The sequence below is a fragment of the Chiroxiphia lanceolata genome, chromosome 16 (genome assembly GCF_009829145.1).
Source record: "Chiroxiphia lanceolata isolate bChiLan1 chromosome 16, bChiLan1.pri, whole genome shotgun sequence".
Lineage (NCBI taxonomy): Eukaryota > Metazoa > Chordata > Aves > Passeriformes > Pipridae > Chiroxiphia > Chiroxiphia lanceolata.
This window is the reverse complement of record NC_045652.1, coordinates 1,831,710-1,844,794: the sequence shown is the minus strand read 5'-3', so window position 1 is coordinate 1,844,794 and position 13,085 is coordinate 1,831,710. Positions and strand designations below refer to the sequence as shown.

Genomic DNA, 13,085 nt, shown 5'->3' with positions numbered 1-13,085 from the left:
GAATAGGTGTCAGGGGTCACAGAATCACAGAATTGCTGAGGTTGGAAAAGACCTCCAAGACTGACTCCAACCTGTGCCCAATCCCTACCTTGTCACCCAACCCAGTGCTGCGTCCAGTCATTCCTTGGACACCCCCAGGGATGGGAATCCAATGCCTGACAACCCTTTCTGTGGAGAAAATTCCTCCTGATGTCCAACAAAAGTCCTCTCAAAGTTCATGCTTCCTGTCATATTTATTATCTAAATATCTGAAAGGATCTTTATTTGAGTTTGCTGTCTTAGTGAGAACTACTTAACTAACTTAAAATGACTAAATACCACCAAAATAATGGAATTGTTGCCATTAGTTAATGGAGCTGAGCAAATGGTCCTTCACATCCAAAGCTTTCACTTGCAGTGGACGAATCTTGTTGCTACTTGGCACCAATGAGCAGTTTGAATTCCAGGTTATTTTGCATTCTACCTCCTGCTCCTGTTGGTTTTTGGGTGCATCTGTGACAGATAATGCCCATCTCCTGGGTACGAGTCAGAGTGGGAGTCAGTTTTAACTCTTTCCTTAAACTGTCGTTCCCAGGCATCGGAAGAGGCCTCGCTGCGGGCTCTGGAGAGTCTGATGACAGAGTTCTTCCACAACTGCACGACAAACGAGCGAAAACGGGAGATAGGTGAGTTCATGGTGCTTCTGGGCTGGTCCCCTTGGTGTTCTGTGGATGGAAGAGCTGTGTCTGATCCTGAACCCTCTCCTGCTGATGTAGGACTTGAAGGCAAGGTTTGTCTACCTTGGGCTTCAAAGGAGCCGTGGCAGATCCTGTAAATGATATGTCAGTGACATTCTTCTCTACCTGTACGTTGTTGGATTCTGTGTCCTGGAAAACCACTGCACAGAGATGGAGCATGGATTTCAGCACTAGGAATGCAAAGCAGAAGGCTGTCCTAGTTAATGGGAAGTGACAAGCAGGAATAAACAGTGAGGTTCCACTTTGGCTGGTGTTATTAAATGTGTCCTGAAAGCCAGCAGAGGTCCTGCAGGTGCTCTGGGTGTCAGTGGTTGGTGACTGTAAAGAGTCAGGTTCCTTTTATTCTCGGACAGCCACAGAGATGCTCCCAGGGCTGGAGCCCCTCTGCTCTGGAGCCAGGCTGGGAGAGCTGGGGGGGTTCACCTGGAGAGGAGAAGGCTCCAGGGAGACCTGAGAGCCCCTTGCAGGGCCTAAAGAGGATCCAGGAGAGCTGGAGAGGGACTGGGGACAAGGCCTGGAGTGACAGAACAAGGGGGAATGGCTTCCCACTGCCAGAGGGCAGGGATAGATGGGATATTGGGAAGAAATTCCTATCTGTGAGGGTGGGGAGACCCTGGCACAGGTTGCCCAGAGAAGCTGTGGCTGCCCCATCCCTGGAAGTGTCCAAGGCCAGGTTGGACAGGGCTTGGAGCAACCTGGGCTAGTGGAAGGTGTCCCTGCCCATGGCAGGGGGTGGGATTGGATGAGCTTTAAGGTCCTTTCCAACCCAGACCATTCTGGGATTGTTTTGTTTCTGCTGTCTTTAGTGCCAAAAGTATGATCAGCATGAAATCCTTGTCCCAGAAATCGTTCTCCCAGAAATCCTGTAAAAAATAAACAACTAGGCAAGGCTTTTGTTTTGTTGTGTTTTTTCCCGTGGTGATCTGCTGTGGAAAAGGTGTATCCCTCTTTTTCCTGCTTAAATTGCAGGAAAGAAACAAATTGATTAAGCTTTAAATTTGCTTTACCTGTAAAACAGCCCTTATGGCTTTTCTTTTTGGCACATTGTCACTGGATGTGAGATGCCCAAGTCCTTGCCTGAGTGTTCAGAGAGGTTCTTGAAATGCTGACCTTGCTCTTGAAGCAGTTGCATTTAGAAAAGGTGGTTTTAGAACAGTGTGTGATCTAACATGTTCCTACTCTTCCACAGTGCCCTGAAATCACAGCTTTTGGCTTTTATAGATAAAATGGTAATGCTCATAATACAATTTTTGTGTGATTTGTTTTAATATTCAGCTCTTAGTCTGCTGTAGTAATTATGTCAAAACTGCTTCTAAAATAACACATCTATTTTGTTTTCATTAAAGTCTCTCATTAGATTGCTTTTAATTCTTTAGAGTGTGATTTTATTATATTTTTTTCTTCCTCCAGATTGTTTGAACCATTCCCTGAACATGGAGTCTCTTCCATGCTCAGTGTGTTACTGTGCTGTCACTACACACTGTTAGGGATTTGTTTACAGCTTGGGAATTTTAATGTAATGTTTTACATTGAAGTTAAAATTAAAACTAAAGTACATTTTAAAACAATACTTTATTTTTTTGCAGAGGAGCTTTTAAATAACTTTGCCCAGCAGATTGGAGCCTGGAGATTCTGCCTGTACTTCCTGTCCAGCACGAGGAATGACTATGTGATGATGTACAGTCTGACTGTGTTTGAGGTGAGCTCTGAGCTCTTGCCTGCTCAGTGCATCTTCTGCCTGGTGCAGTTTTATCTGGCAATCGATTTTTTGGGGGAAATGTTTGTCTAGAATGGCAGCCCTGGTAAGTACAGAGATAAAGGATGCTATTATTGCTCTCTGCTAGAGAGGTTGCTTAATGGCAGGCTAAGAGTAGGGGAAGATGAATCTTTGTACACAAATTGAAGAATTCATTTCCTGGCATCTCTAAGTACAAAATTACCTCCAGTTTCAGAGGCTGCTTGAGTTTCTGCACGATGCTTTTAAGGGAGTTATTGTTTTTATACCCTTTTTATGATCAGAAATATGTGTGTGATTACCTGCTACAAGCTCCTGCAGACTTTAATGCTGAGAGGGATGAAAAAGATGCTTATATCTTTCTGACATTTCATTGTTGTGGTTGATGGTCTTGAACTACATCTTGCAAACTTGTGTTGGTTGTAGAGGTGAGGTCTCTCTTAGGTGGCCCCTTCCCACCCTTCACCTATTTATAAAAGAACAAAATTAGGGTTAAAAGCCTCGATATTGATCTCTGTGTCTACTGGAAGAAACAAAAGTATTCTGTGAACAGCTCTGTTATATCAACTGATTTCTCAAGTGACTTTCCTTAAGGATATCCTGGGGTTTGGTCCATGTCACACCTCACCCTGGTCCAGTTGTGACCTCTGTTGTGTTCCTGCTGGGTGGGCACTCTGAGCTGAGCTTCTGAATCAGAGCTTATAGCCTCTGCAGTGAGCCACTTTTGAGGTAAAACAAACAACTCTGCTCCTAAAGTTGTGTTGGTTTGACAGATTATCCATCTTGTTGTTGACTTCTTCACTGAAATATTTACTTTATTTATGAGGGATTGCATAGAGAGTCTGGACTCAATCTGCAAAATCAATCTGATTTGCTTTCCCCTCAAAAAGAGGTGATGGAGACAAATGGCATGGGAATTGTTTCCTGCTCTGGGATGGGTGTCCCACAGCAGCAGCCTGCAAAAATTAAACTGATTTTCATGAAGAGGAAAACAAGTGCAGGGCCAGGAGTTGGACTCCAGTGACCCTTGTGATCATCCTGTGTGGATGTCCCTTCAGCTTCATAGTTGAATTTTGTTTACTGAGCCTCTGCTTCCCTGGAAGGGGAAAAGAAAGTAGGACTGAAAAAAACCTAATTGTACCCAGAATAAAGAAACCACTGTCCAAGTATAGAGTGAGAGACAGAAATCCACACCCCAGCTGAGGGATTAGGATCTCTCCATGGAGGAGCTTGAATTTCCAAAGTTGACTACTGTAGTGCTGCACGTTGAACTGGTCCTCAGAGCCATGATCAGTCACAGTCTGCAGCTTCATCCATCTCCAGCTGTCCATGAGTGCTGAGTCAGTCAGAGGGTGTGTGGAAACACAAGGATCATTCCCAAAACTTCCTGAGGATATTGTATTTTCTAGGCTGTTTAGAAAGTTAACAGTGAATCTGAAATAAAACTCCTCCTGGACCCCTCCCAGATAAACCGTTTTCACCTCCTGCTTTTGGAAAAGAAAACGTCTTCCCCAAAACATTTGTAGGTGGAGAAAGCTGCCACTGTCAGGTTAAAGGAGTAGGACAAAACACAGTGATCATTGAAAGATAGATATTAAAGCTAAGGCAACATCCAGTTTTACTGGGGCTTCTGAAACTCTCCTTCTGGACTTGCATCGAGGAACCCTCAGTTGCTTGGGTCGTTGTTGTTCTTAAGCAATCCTTTTGGATCTTCTCTGCTAGAAAACCCCAGAACCAACTTCTTTGAGGAGTTCATGTATAAATATCCCTGTGTACCTCTCTGCTGTGAAGTGGTGCCTTTGTACAGAACATTCCTACTGTGGATGTGCCTCAGTAAAAGCCTCCTCTGTAGGTTATTCCAAGAGGCTCAGCTCCTAATGCTCCAGAGCCCCTAAATGGGATCGTAGCGTGGCAGGGAAGCAATTTGCAACTGTGCCTTCCTTTGGAATTTTTCTGGCTTTAAGTGGACTAAAAGCTTTTTGTTCCAGTGGTGCCTTGTCACTGCCAGGCAGTCACTGCAGTGACCTTCCAGCTCAGCTTCAGGACACCCAGGTGGCATCAGAGTCATCTGAAACTGAACTTGCTTTGCTGTTTTCCTGCTTCATAGGAGGCTGTGCTTTCCCCTTTAAAGGGGAAAATCTGGATGTCCAGGGTTAAAAGATAGTGGAAATAGTTCTATGACTGCCAGTTAGTTGTGCTTGACCAAAAACCAGTTAAAATGGTGACATGCTAGTGCTCTGTCCCTGCATGATGTTGTTCAGCCTCAGGAGAAGAGGAGGCTCTGGGGAGACCTTAGAGCCCCTTCCAGGGCCTAAAGGGGCTCCAGGAGGGAAAGAATTCTTCCCTGTGAGGGTAGGGAGGCCCTGGCACAGGTTGCCCAGAGAAGCTGTGGCTGCCCCATCCCTGGAAGTGTCCAAGGCCAGGTTGGACAGGGCTTGGAGCAACCCGGGCTAGTGGAAGGTGTCCCTGCCCGTGGCAGGGCCTGGAGCAAGATGAGCTTTAAGGTCCCTTCCCATCCAAACATTCTGTGATTCCCTGATTCTGTGTGTCCACGTTCTCTCACTGTTTGAGTTCAGTAAAGCACGTCCAAGATGAGCTCATCTGGGAGGTCTGTCTGTTCTTTTCCAGAACCTGATCAATAAGATGTGGCTCGGGGTCCCATCCCAAGACAAAATGGAGATCCGCAGCTGCCTGCCCAAGCTCCTGCTGGCTCACCACAAAACTCTGCCTTACTTCATCAGGAACAAGCTCTGCAAAGTCATCGTGGACATCGGCCGCCAGGACTGGCCCATGTTCTACCACGACTTCTTCACCAACATCTTGCAGGTAAGAAGTCTGTCCACGAACCAAACCAATTTTTCCCTTTAGAAACATCATTTTGTTTCCTCAAGTAGTGGCTTCCCTTGATGAAGATGAAGTAACTACATGAAAACCAAAGTTGCTTTTTAAATTCCTTTTCCTTTTTAATTTTTGAGGTAACCTTTAAATTCCTACAGGTGACGTGTCTTTCTAGGTATGTGAGTGGAAAAAGTATAAACTGCACTTTGAATTTCAAATATTATGGGGTAGTTCTTGAAAATATAGGAGTTGTGGGTTGTTCTTTAAAGAAAAAAGTCAGTAAAACTATGGATGTGTCACTGGGTGATTTTCAAAGGTGAAGTTTCTCAACGTGGCTGTTGGAGATTTCTCACCCAGTAGCCAAAGATACCCTAAAATCTCAGGTACCTCGTTGTGTGAAGTCACTAATGGAATGTTGGTGGGGTGTTTAAGAAGGTTCTTGCAGGAAGATTCGAATATGAATCAGAGGATCCTGACTGAGACAGTGCCATTAGTTGGAATTTTGGTTGTAATTCAGCATCTTCCCAGGGAATCCTGAGCCAGGTTAAGAGCTCACTGCTGCTGGAGTTTACACCAGGCTGGTGTAAACCTCTTTGGATTTGAGTATTTTGTCTCCAGGTTCCTTAAAGTTGTTCCTAATGAGCTTAAAAAGACTGAGTGTAAACTGAAGTGCTGCACGTTTTTTTTCTGCTGACATAATGACATGATTTGAATGCAGCAAAGCCCACAGCCAAGCCACGAGGCAGTGATTTAAATCCAGGTCCTTGAGTGTCAGGAGTTTATTTGTTAAGGGAAATGGCTTTAGTGTTAATTGCAAAGTTAAAAAAAATACTAACTTGTCTGCAGAACTTGTTACTAACTGGTGTAATCACTTCTCAGACAGCTTCCTGTGGTGTAACATGCTGCAATTTTTGCCTGAATTGTCAGTTTGACACTAAATATTTTGAGATGACTGTCCGTACTTGTTGTTTTGGCTGTTGTTTCACCTGGATCTGAACTGAGTTCCACTGAACTGAGTTCCACTGGCCTTTCTAGCTCTCTGAGGGTTATCTTAAGGGATTGCAGAGCTCACTTTAGGAATCTGTTTATCCCTAAGCCTCTCCTTGTGAACTCAGCTGTGGAGGGAAATGTTTCCATAAATTAATTTATGTAGCAGACACATTCCAAAAATGTTCAGAGAAAGTGGAAGAAAAGCACTAATAGTGAATTCCAAGGCCTGAAAACAATGAAGAGGAGCACAGGAGCAGCATGACTTGCTTTTAGAATTGCAGATGAGCCCTGTTTCAAGACTTTTTTCTGAGATCATTTGAAGCAACTGTTTGATTATTTAGCATTAAATTGTATCTCAGTACTCTGAATAGTCTCCAAACCTTTTACTGAACCATTGCAGGGGTGGAGAAGAAAAATAAATTGGACTATTCTGTTGTCATTATGCAAATCCAGTCATTCTACAGAGAAATTGCTACTTCCTTAGGGGTTTAAAATTTGTTTTAAACAGTGCTGGGGCCTAGTATTGCTCAGACTTCTGGGATTTGTCAGAAAGTATTCAGAGAGATGATGTTCAGCCTATTCACAACTGACCAGGAAGTTGTGTGTTTCATTTGGTTCTTCACCTGGCTGCTCCTGTGCCATGGGCCTTCCTTTCCAAAAGCCAAGCTCGTGTACCTCTGGATGAGGAGCTTTTAGATGGGCTCTTTTCTCCTCAGGTATTTCACCAAACTGTGTCTTCTTAGCAGTGTTGACTCAGCCTGGCTCTGCTTTGGTGGCTCAGGGAGATTAGGACCAAAGTCAGCCTGTATTACAGAATTATGGCTTCAAGGATTAGTTTCAGTAACTGTGGTTGGCTTTGGAGTTTTTTCTCCCAGAGGGGGTGGTGCATAAATCACTTTGGATGTTTCAGGTTAGCAGTGGAGAGCAGAGTTGTCCTTCAACTGGAAATAAAACTTTGTCCCATTTGAATGAGTCTTCCATCAGTGGCTAATGAAGGCAAAAGTCATCTTTTTTTCCCAGTCCTATTCCAGCATGTGGTGGAAGTTACTCTTTGCAGAGTAAACGCAATTCCCAGTTTGAGGTGCAATTTAGGTGCAAGGAGAGGTCAAATCCTCCTGCTGTGTTCTGGTGGCATCTGATCCTGGCTGCAGCTTTTGGGGTGTGTGGGGAGGGCTGGTATTTTTGGTGTGAAGCTGATGGTGCAGGCTCCTGAGCTGCAGTGACAGCCCTGTTGTGTGGTGACGCTGCTGGTGCTGAGGTGACTCTGAGAAGTGATGATGTCAGCAGAAGGAACAAACTTACTGGTAAACACAGAATGTGTGCAATGGCATTATGAAAGCTCTCTTGAAACCCCAAGGATTCCCACGGGGCTTGAACTGTTGCAACATCACCGATTACTGTCTGGGGAAATGGACTATTTGCAGTTCTCTCCCCTCGACATGCAGCTCTGCAAACTGCAGGAGCTGAGACTCCCCCAGGCTCGAAGCACTTGTCAGCTGCGAGTAGTGCCGTGTGTCAGCGGTGCTGTGTGTCAGCTGGGTGTTGTCATCACGTGTTGCACTCGTGTGTTCCTCAGTTAATCCAGTCTCCTGTGACCACTCCCCTGGGGCTGATCATGCTGAAGACGACGTCGGAGGAGCTGGCGTGCCCGCGGGAGGACCTGAGCGTGGCCCGCAAGGAGGAGCTGCGCAAGCTGCTCCTGGACCAGGTGCAGACGGTGCTGGGGCTCCTCACAGGTACGAGTTCCTGCCCCAACCTCACTGGGCTGGTTTAAAGGTAAACCAGCAGGGGAAAATAAACTCAAAGGAGAGATTATAAATCAGAATAACAATTTAATAAAATAATAGAATAAGTACGATTATACAGACAAAGAATTGGTTTTAACCCACAAAACCCAAATGTATAACCCAGCACCCTGGGGCATGAACAGAGTGGTGTTTGTTGGGCCCCCTGAGTCCAAAGTAAAGAGAGAGGGGGAAAACCTGTTGGTGAGAGTGCTGGTGCAGTCTGGTCGAAAGTGGTGGTTGCAGTCCGGTCGAGGGTGGTGGCCTGCAGTCTGGCTGAGAGTGGTGGTCTGCAGTCTTCCTCTGGATCCCACGAGTGGTTAAAAAAGCTCCAAGACTCCAAGATTATATACCCTCCAGTTCAGGCAGGAATGCTCAGTACCTCTCTCAGGGCAGGGGGTTCCTTAATGGGTGTGAGGACAAGAGCAACCTCCTATCTCGCAGGCCTCTTAACACCTAGTTTATAGCCTGAGGAGTCAGGCTCTATGGGCAGAGGGTGTAAATGGTCCAGTGATAAGTTTCTGGGAAATGGCATGGAAGGCTATAGAATACACAGTTTTGGGTTACGCCCATCCAGTGATGAACTGGTCCCAGTTGTTCTAACTAGGACACTCACCATCCCAAGAGCGCTGCTGAGCCGCCGCTTTCGGGGTGCAGCGAAGCAACACGTGGGCTGCTCCTGCAGTCTGAACACTCAGCTCTACCCTGAGGCATTTGGGGCAGTTTAATATGAGCCAGCTTGTGTAGCAGAGCAAGTGCAGAGCTCCATATGTCCTGTCTGGGAAGGGGGACGGAGGTTGTCTTCTCTTAGTGAGCCCAAAGAAATTACTGGGTGTTTTTACACACAGTGTTCCTTCTCACAGCACTAAAAGTGTATTCCACTGAAATTCTCTTGTGCTCTATGCCATGGCTGTTAGATCAGTTTGTCTTTAGCAGCCTGTTCTGAAAAATCTCTCTTTGGCCAGGTATTTTGGAGAGCATCTGGGACAAGCACAGTGCCACTGCTGCCACTCCACCACCATCCCCGACTTCAGGAGAAAGCGGTAAGGAAAACTGAGCTACAGGGTGGTATTTCCATGTACTTAAACCTGCAATATCACACACAGATTCCTTTCTTTACTGTCTAATGTCTTGTAATAACCCTTTCCTAGAGCTTTTCATAGGCCACCAAATTCCTGATTGTAAAGAAAAACCCCTTACACGAAGAAGCAGTTTCCACTGCAAATGTCACCTCAGTGAACAGGACACAGAGAGCTGCTTGTTGTCCTCAGAGGGCAGAAAGCTTTGTGGAGTGTCAGTGCAAAATGCTCTAGTGCCAGCAAGTTGGAATTGTGAAATCATTAAGGTTGGAAAAGCCCTCTCAGATCATCAATCCAGCCATTCCTGAGGACTGGCAACTGAGTAGCATGTGTACCCAAGTGCCACATCCACATGGGTTTTAAATCCCTCCGGGGATGGGGGCTTCACCGCAGCCCTGGGCAGCCTGTGCCTGACCACCCTTTCAGGAAAGACATTTTCCCAATATCCAATTTAAACTTACCCTGGTACAACTTGAGGCCATTTCCTCTCCTCCTGTCCCTTGTTCCCTGGGAGCAGAGCCCGACCCCCACCTGGCTGCACCCTCCAGTCAGGGAGTTGGAGAGAGTGAGAAGGCCACTGTGCAAGTTTGTTTTCTACCTATTCCTCTTAGGCTTTTGTGTGGGTGTTTATCTGATCTAAACTCATTTACATACCTATTTCTTAGTTACATTCAAAGTGGAGAACATATGTTTGCACCCTTGCACTTGGCACACATTTCATTTATGTTTGAGACCTTAAACAGTGAATTAGGAGTTGCAGATCACTTCCCTGTGGCCAGGTCGCACCAGTCAGATTCAGACAGTTGTTGTGAATGTTTTGGTTGGTATTAAAACATTCACATTGAAGTTTGAGCAAAATTTCAAGTGCTTCTTTCCTGTAGAAGAGCTTAAGTCACTTTTATATTTATATACAAAACATAAACTGTAATGGGAATAAATATTTCTCTGGGTTGGGAGGGGAGTGGATTTTGCTGTAGGTAGGAAGAGTTTGAACAAGAAATATTAACAGAAGAGATCAAAGCTTCTAGTATCACTTGGGAGTAGTGAAAGTGGTGCTGGGAGAGGGCACTAGTGGAACAAAGTCTGGGCTGGTTGTCGTTGAAGCCTGTTTGAGATGTCCCTCAGTCCCTTGGGGCTTGTGCTGAGGCAGCTTTTATCCACCTGTGTGTTCACCTCGTGACTTGGGATCGTATTTCTCAAACTGAAACTAGGCTGCACTTCTGTCCTGGGCCTTTCCTTTCTCCCCTTTCAGGGAAAACAAACAAACTTTTTACTCAGAGTGTTTTCAAGATAATTGCTCAGAATCAGGACCACACTGACAGTTCCTTTAGAGGTTCAGGATTCGTTCCACTGGGTCCTGCCTGTGCAAACCTGTTCATTTGAAACTCTGTTTTATTTTTCTGTGTTATGTCTTAAGCACTCCCTCCATGTTAAAACTGTTGGTACTTCAAGTTCTTAAAGTCACAGACTCATGGAATCATTAAAATTGGAAAAGACCCCTAAGACTGAGTCCAGTCTTTAACCCAGCAAGGCCATCACAGACCACGTCCCCAGGTGCCACATCCACATGGCTTTTGAACAGTTCCAGGGGTGATGATTCCACTACTTCCAAAAGGAGCACCAATTGCTTCCCTCTCATCCACTGCTTGCCCACTTTCTGTGTTCCCTGAAGGGCTCCATTCATCCAGCACAATCCTCCTGTTTACTGGTGACTCTCCAACTTTTTCATTGCTTAGATGAGGCCCCCACCCTTTTCTCTATACATTCAGGTGAAATTAGAGCTGTTCCAAGAGGCAAAATAAGCTCCAGAGTCCTTATAAATGTTTAATATCTTCCATCAGAGCCCAAATTTCTTCAGAGTCTTGGAAAACCTTTCCTTGCTTTTTTTGCACAGAGTGAAATGATCCCTTGCAAGTCTTGCACAGGTTTTAAATAGTACTTGAAGACAGACTCATTTCTGATATCACTTAAGCAAAGGAATTCTGATAATGTCCCATGCTGGAAAACATTTGAGTTATTGCATCAGTTTAGCATTTACTCAGCAATAATCTTAGCTTCCAAATGTTGTCTTTGCATGATTTATAGCACATTTTGTGATGAATCCCTGCCTTAGGCGTATTCACTGACGTATGGCAAACAGATGAGTAACAGAAATGTTTGGTGCTGCAGAGCCAGGCCCTGAGAGTTTTTCTCCTTGAGCATGAGTGCAGCTGATCCTGTAAATTTGTCACTTGTTTGCAAAGACATCTAAAATCCCTTAAACTCAGAGCTTCAGTAATTTAACTGGGTGCAAAGCTGGGAGTTACAAGAACCGAATTTTTTTCTGGTGTTAATGGATTAAAAAGTGAGAATCTTTAATTCTCTTTATTTGGAGTTTGCTTGACATTTAAAACAATCACAGAATCCCAGACTGATTTGGGTTAAAAGGGACCTTAAAGCTCATCTCATTCCACCCCCTGCCACAGACAGGGACACCTTCCACCATCCCAGGTTGCTCCAAGCCCCATCCAACCTGATCTTGGACACTTCCAGGGATGGGGCAGCCACAGCTTCTCTGGGCAACCTGTGCCCTCATCACCCTCACAGGGAACAGTTTCTTCCCAATATCCCACCTAACCCTGCCCTCTGGCAGTGGGAAGCCATTTCCCCTTGTCCTGTCCCTCCATCCCTTGTCCCCAGTCCCTCTCCAGCTCTCCTGGAGCCCCTTTAGTCTCTGGAAGGGGCTCTCAGGTCTCCCTGGAGCCTTCTCTTCTCCAGGTGAACCCCCCCAGCTCTCCCAGCCTGGCTCCAGAGCAGAGGGGCTCCAGCCCTTGGAGCATCTCTGTGGCCTCCTCTGGACTCTCTCCAACAGCTCCACATCCTTGTGCTGTTGGTTCCCCCATATCCTGAGGCAGCTCTGCAGGGGGGTCTCACCTGAGGGGACAGAGGGGCAGAATCCCCCCTCCCCTGCTGCCCACGCTGTGGGATCAGCCCAGGGCACGGGGGGTTTCTGGGTCCCAGCACACACAGCCAGGGCATGTCCAGCCCCTCACCCACCAGCACCCCCAGACCCTTCTCCCAGGGCTGCTCTCAATCCATTCCTCCCCCCCAACCTGGATTTGTGCTTGGGATTGCCCTGACCCTGGTGCAGCACCTGTGTTTGGCCTTGTTGAACTCCATGAGGTCTGTAAAAGCACAGTGTGAGCAGCTCCTGCCCTACAGCATCTGCAGAGGTGTGAATGTCGCCATGGGGCTGCTTCAGGGAAAAGATTAAAGTGCAGGGTTGTCTCATTCAGCCGAAGCCACGTGATGCCTTCGGTTTCTGGAGAAAGAAGCAAAGATAAGGTATGACAGGGAGTTATGAATTTATTGATGTATGACATCAATCTTGATGAGAAATGGAGACTTAGGAGGAGTCTTCATCAGTCAGGCCCTTGGGTACTTTGGAAACAGCTCAGTAAATCATACTTCTTATTTGTGTACTGCTCTTCGTTGGGTTGCTTCACTTTCATGAAAGAATCACTCAGATCTTCTGAGAACTTCAAATTCTGTAGCGTAGCAAATGCCAGATTTTTAAAGAGATTGTTTGTAGGCAAGGAAGAGAACTGTGTTGAACAACCTGAGGGAAGGAGAGTTTCCAGCAGGTGGAAGCTTGGAGATTATGGGCAGCATCTGTGGGAAGAGCAGCCTGGCTGGTGGTGTCCCTTGGATTCCATAGAATTTTCAACAAGGATTCTCATTAAAAGCTTTTGAGAAAGCAAAGGCCATCAGGGATAAGGGAGTGTCTGGGTTGCTGGTGGATTGGTTAGAGGAGGGAGATGGAAATGGTGCCCTCTTGCTGTGAGGTGGGAGCTCACCCTGGAGCAGGCAGGTTTAACTTCTGAGCATCACACGAGATCATTCTACAGAAAATTCAGATCAGTAGCAGTCAAAAATAGGTACC

The 13,085-nt window shown here is 46.0% G+C and overlaps 1 protein-coding gene across 2 annotated transcripts in view; it reads left to right on the top strand.

Annotated features, from left to right (window-relative positions):
* The window catches only part of XPO6 (exportin 6), a 55,998-nt gene that overhangs the window by 14,730 nt on the left and 28,183 nt on the right, over positions 1–13,085 (top strand). For both annotated transcript variants that reach the window (XM_032704158.1, XM_032704157.1), the window contains exons 2-6: positions 575–665; positions 2,324–2,436; positions 5,101–5,298; positions 7,877–8,036; positions 9,050–9,127. In XM_032704158.1, coding sequence (XP_032560049.1) covers positions 575–665; positions 2,324–2,436; positions 5,101–5,298; positions 7,877–8,036; positions 9,050–9,127 — 640 coding nt within the window. The remainder of the gene's footprint in view (positions 1–574; positions 666–2,323; positions 2,437–5,100; positions 5,299–7,876; positions 8,037–9,049; positions 9,128–13,085) is intronic.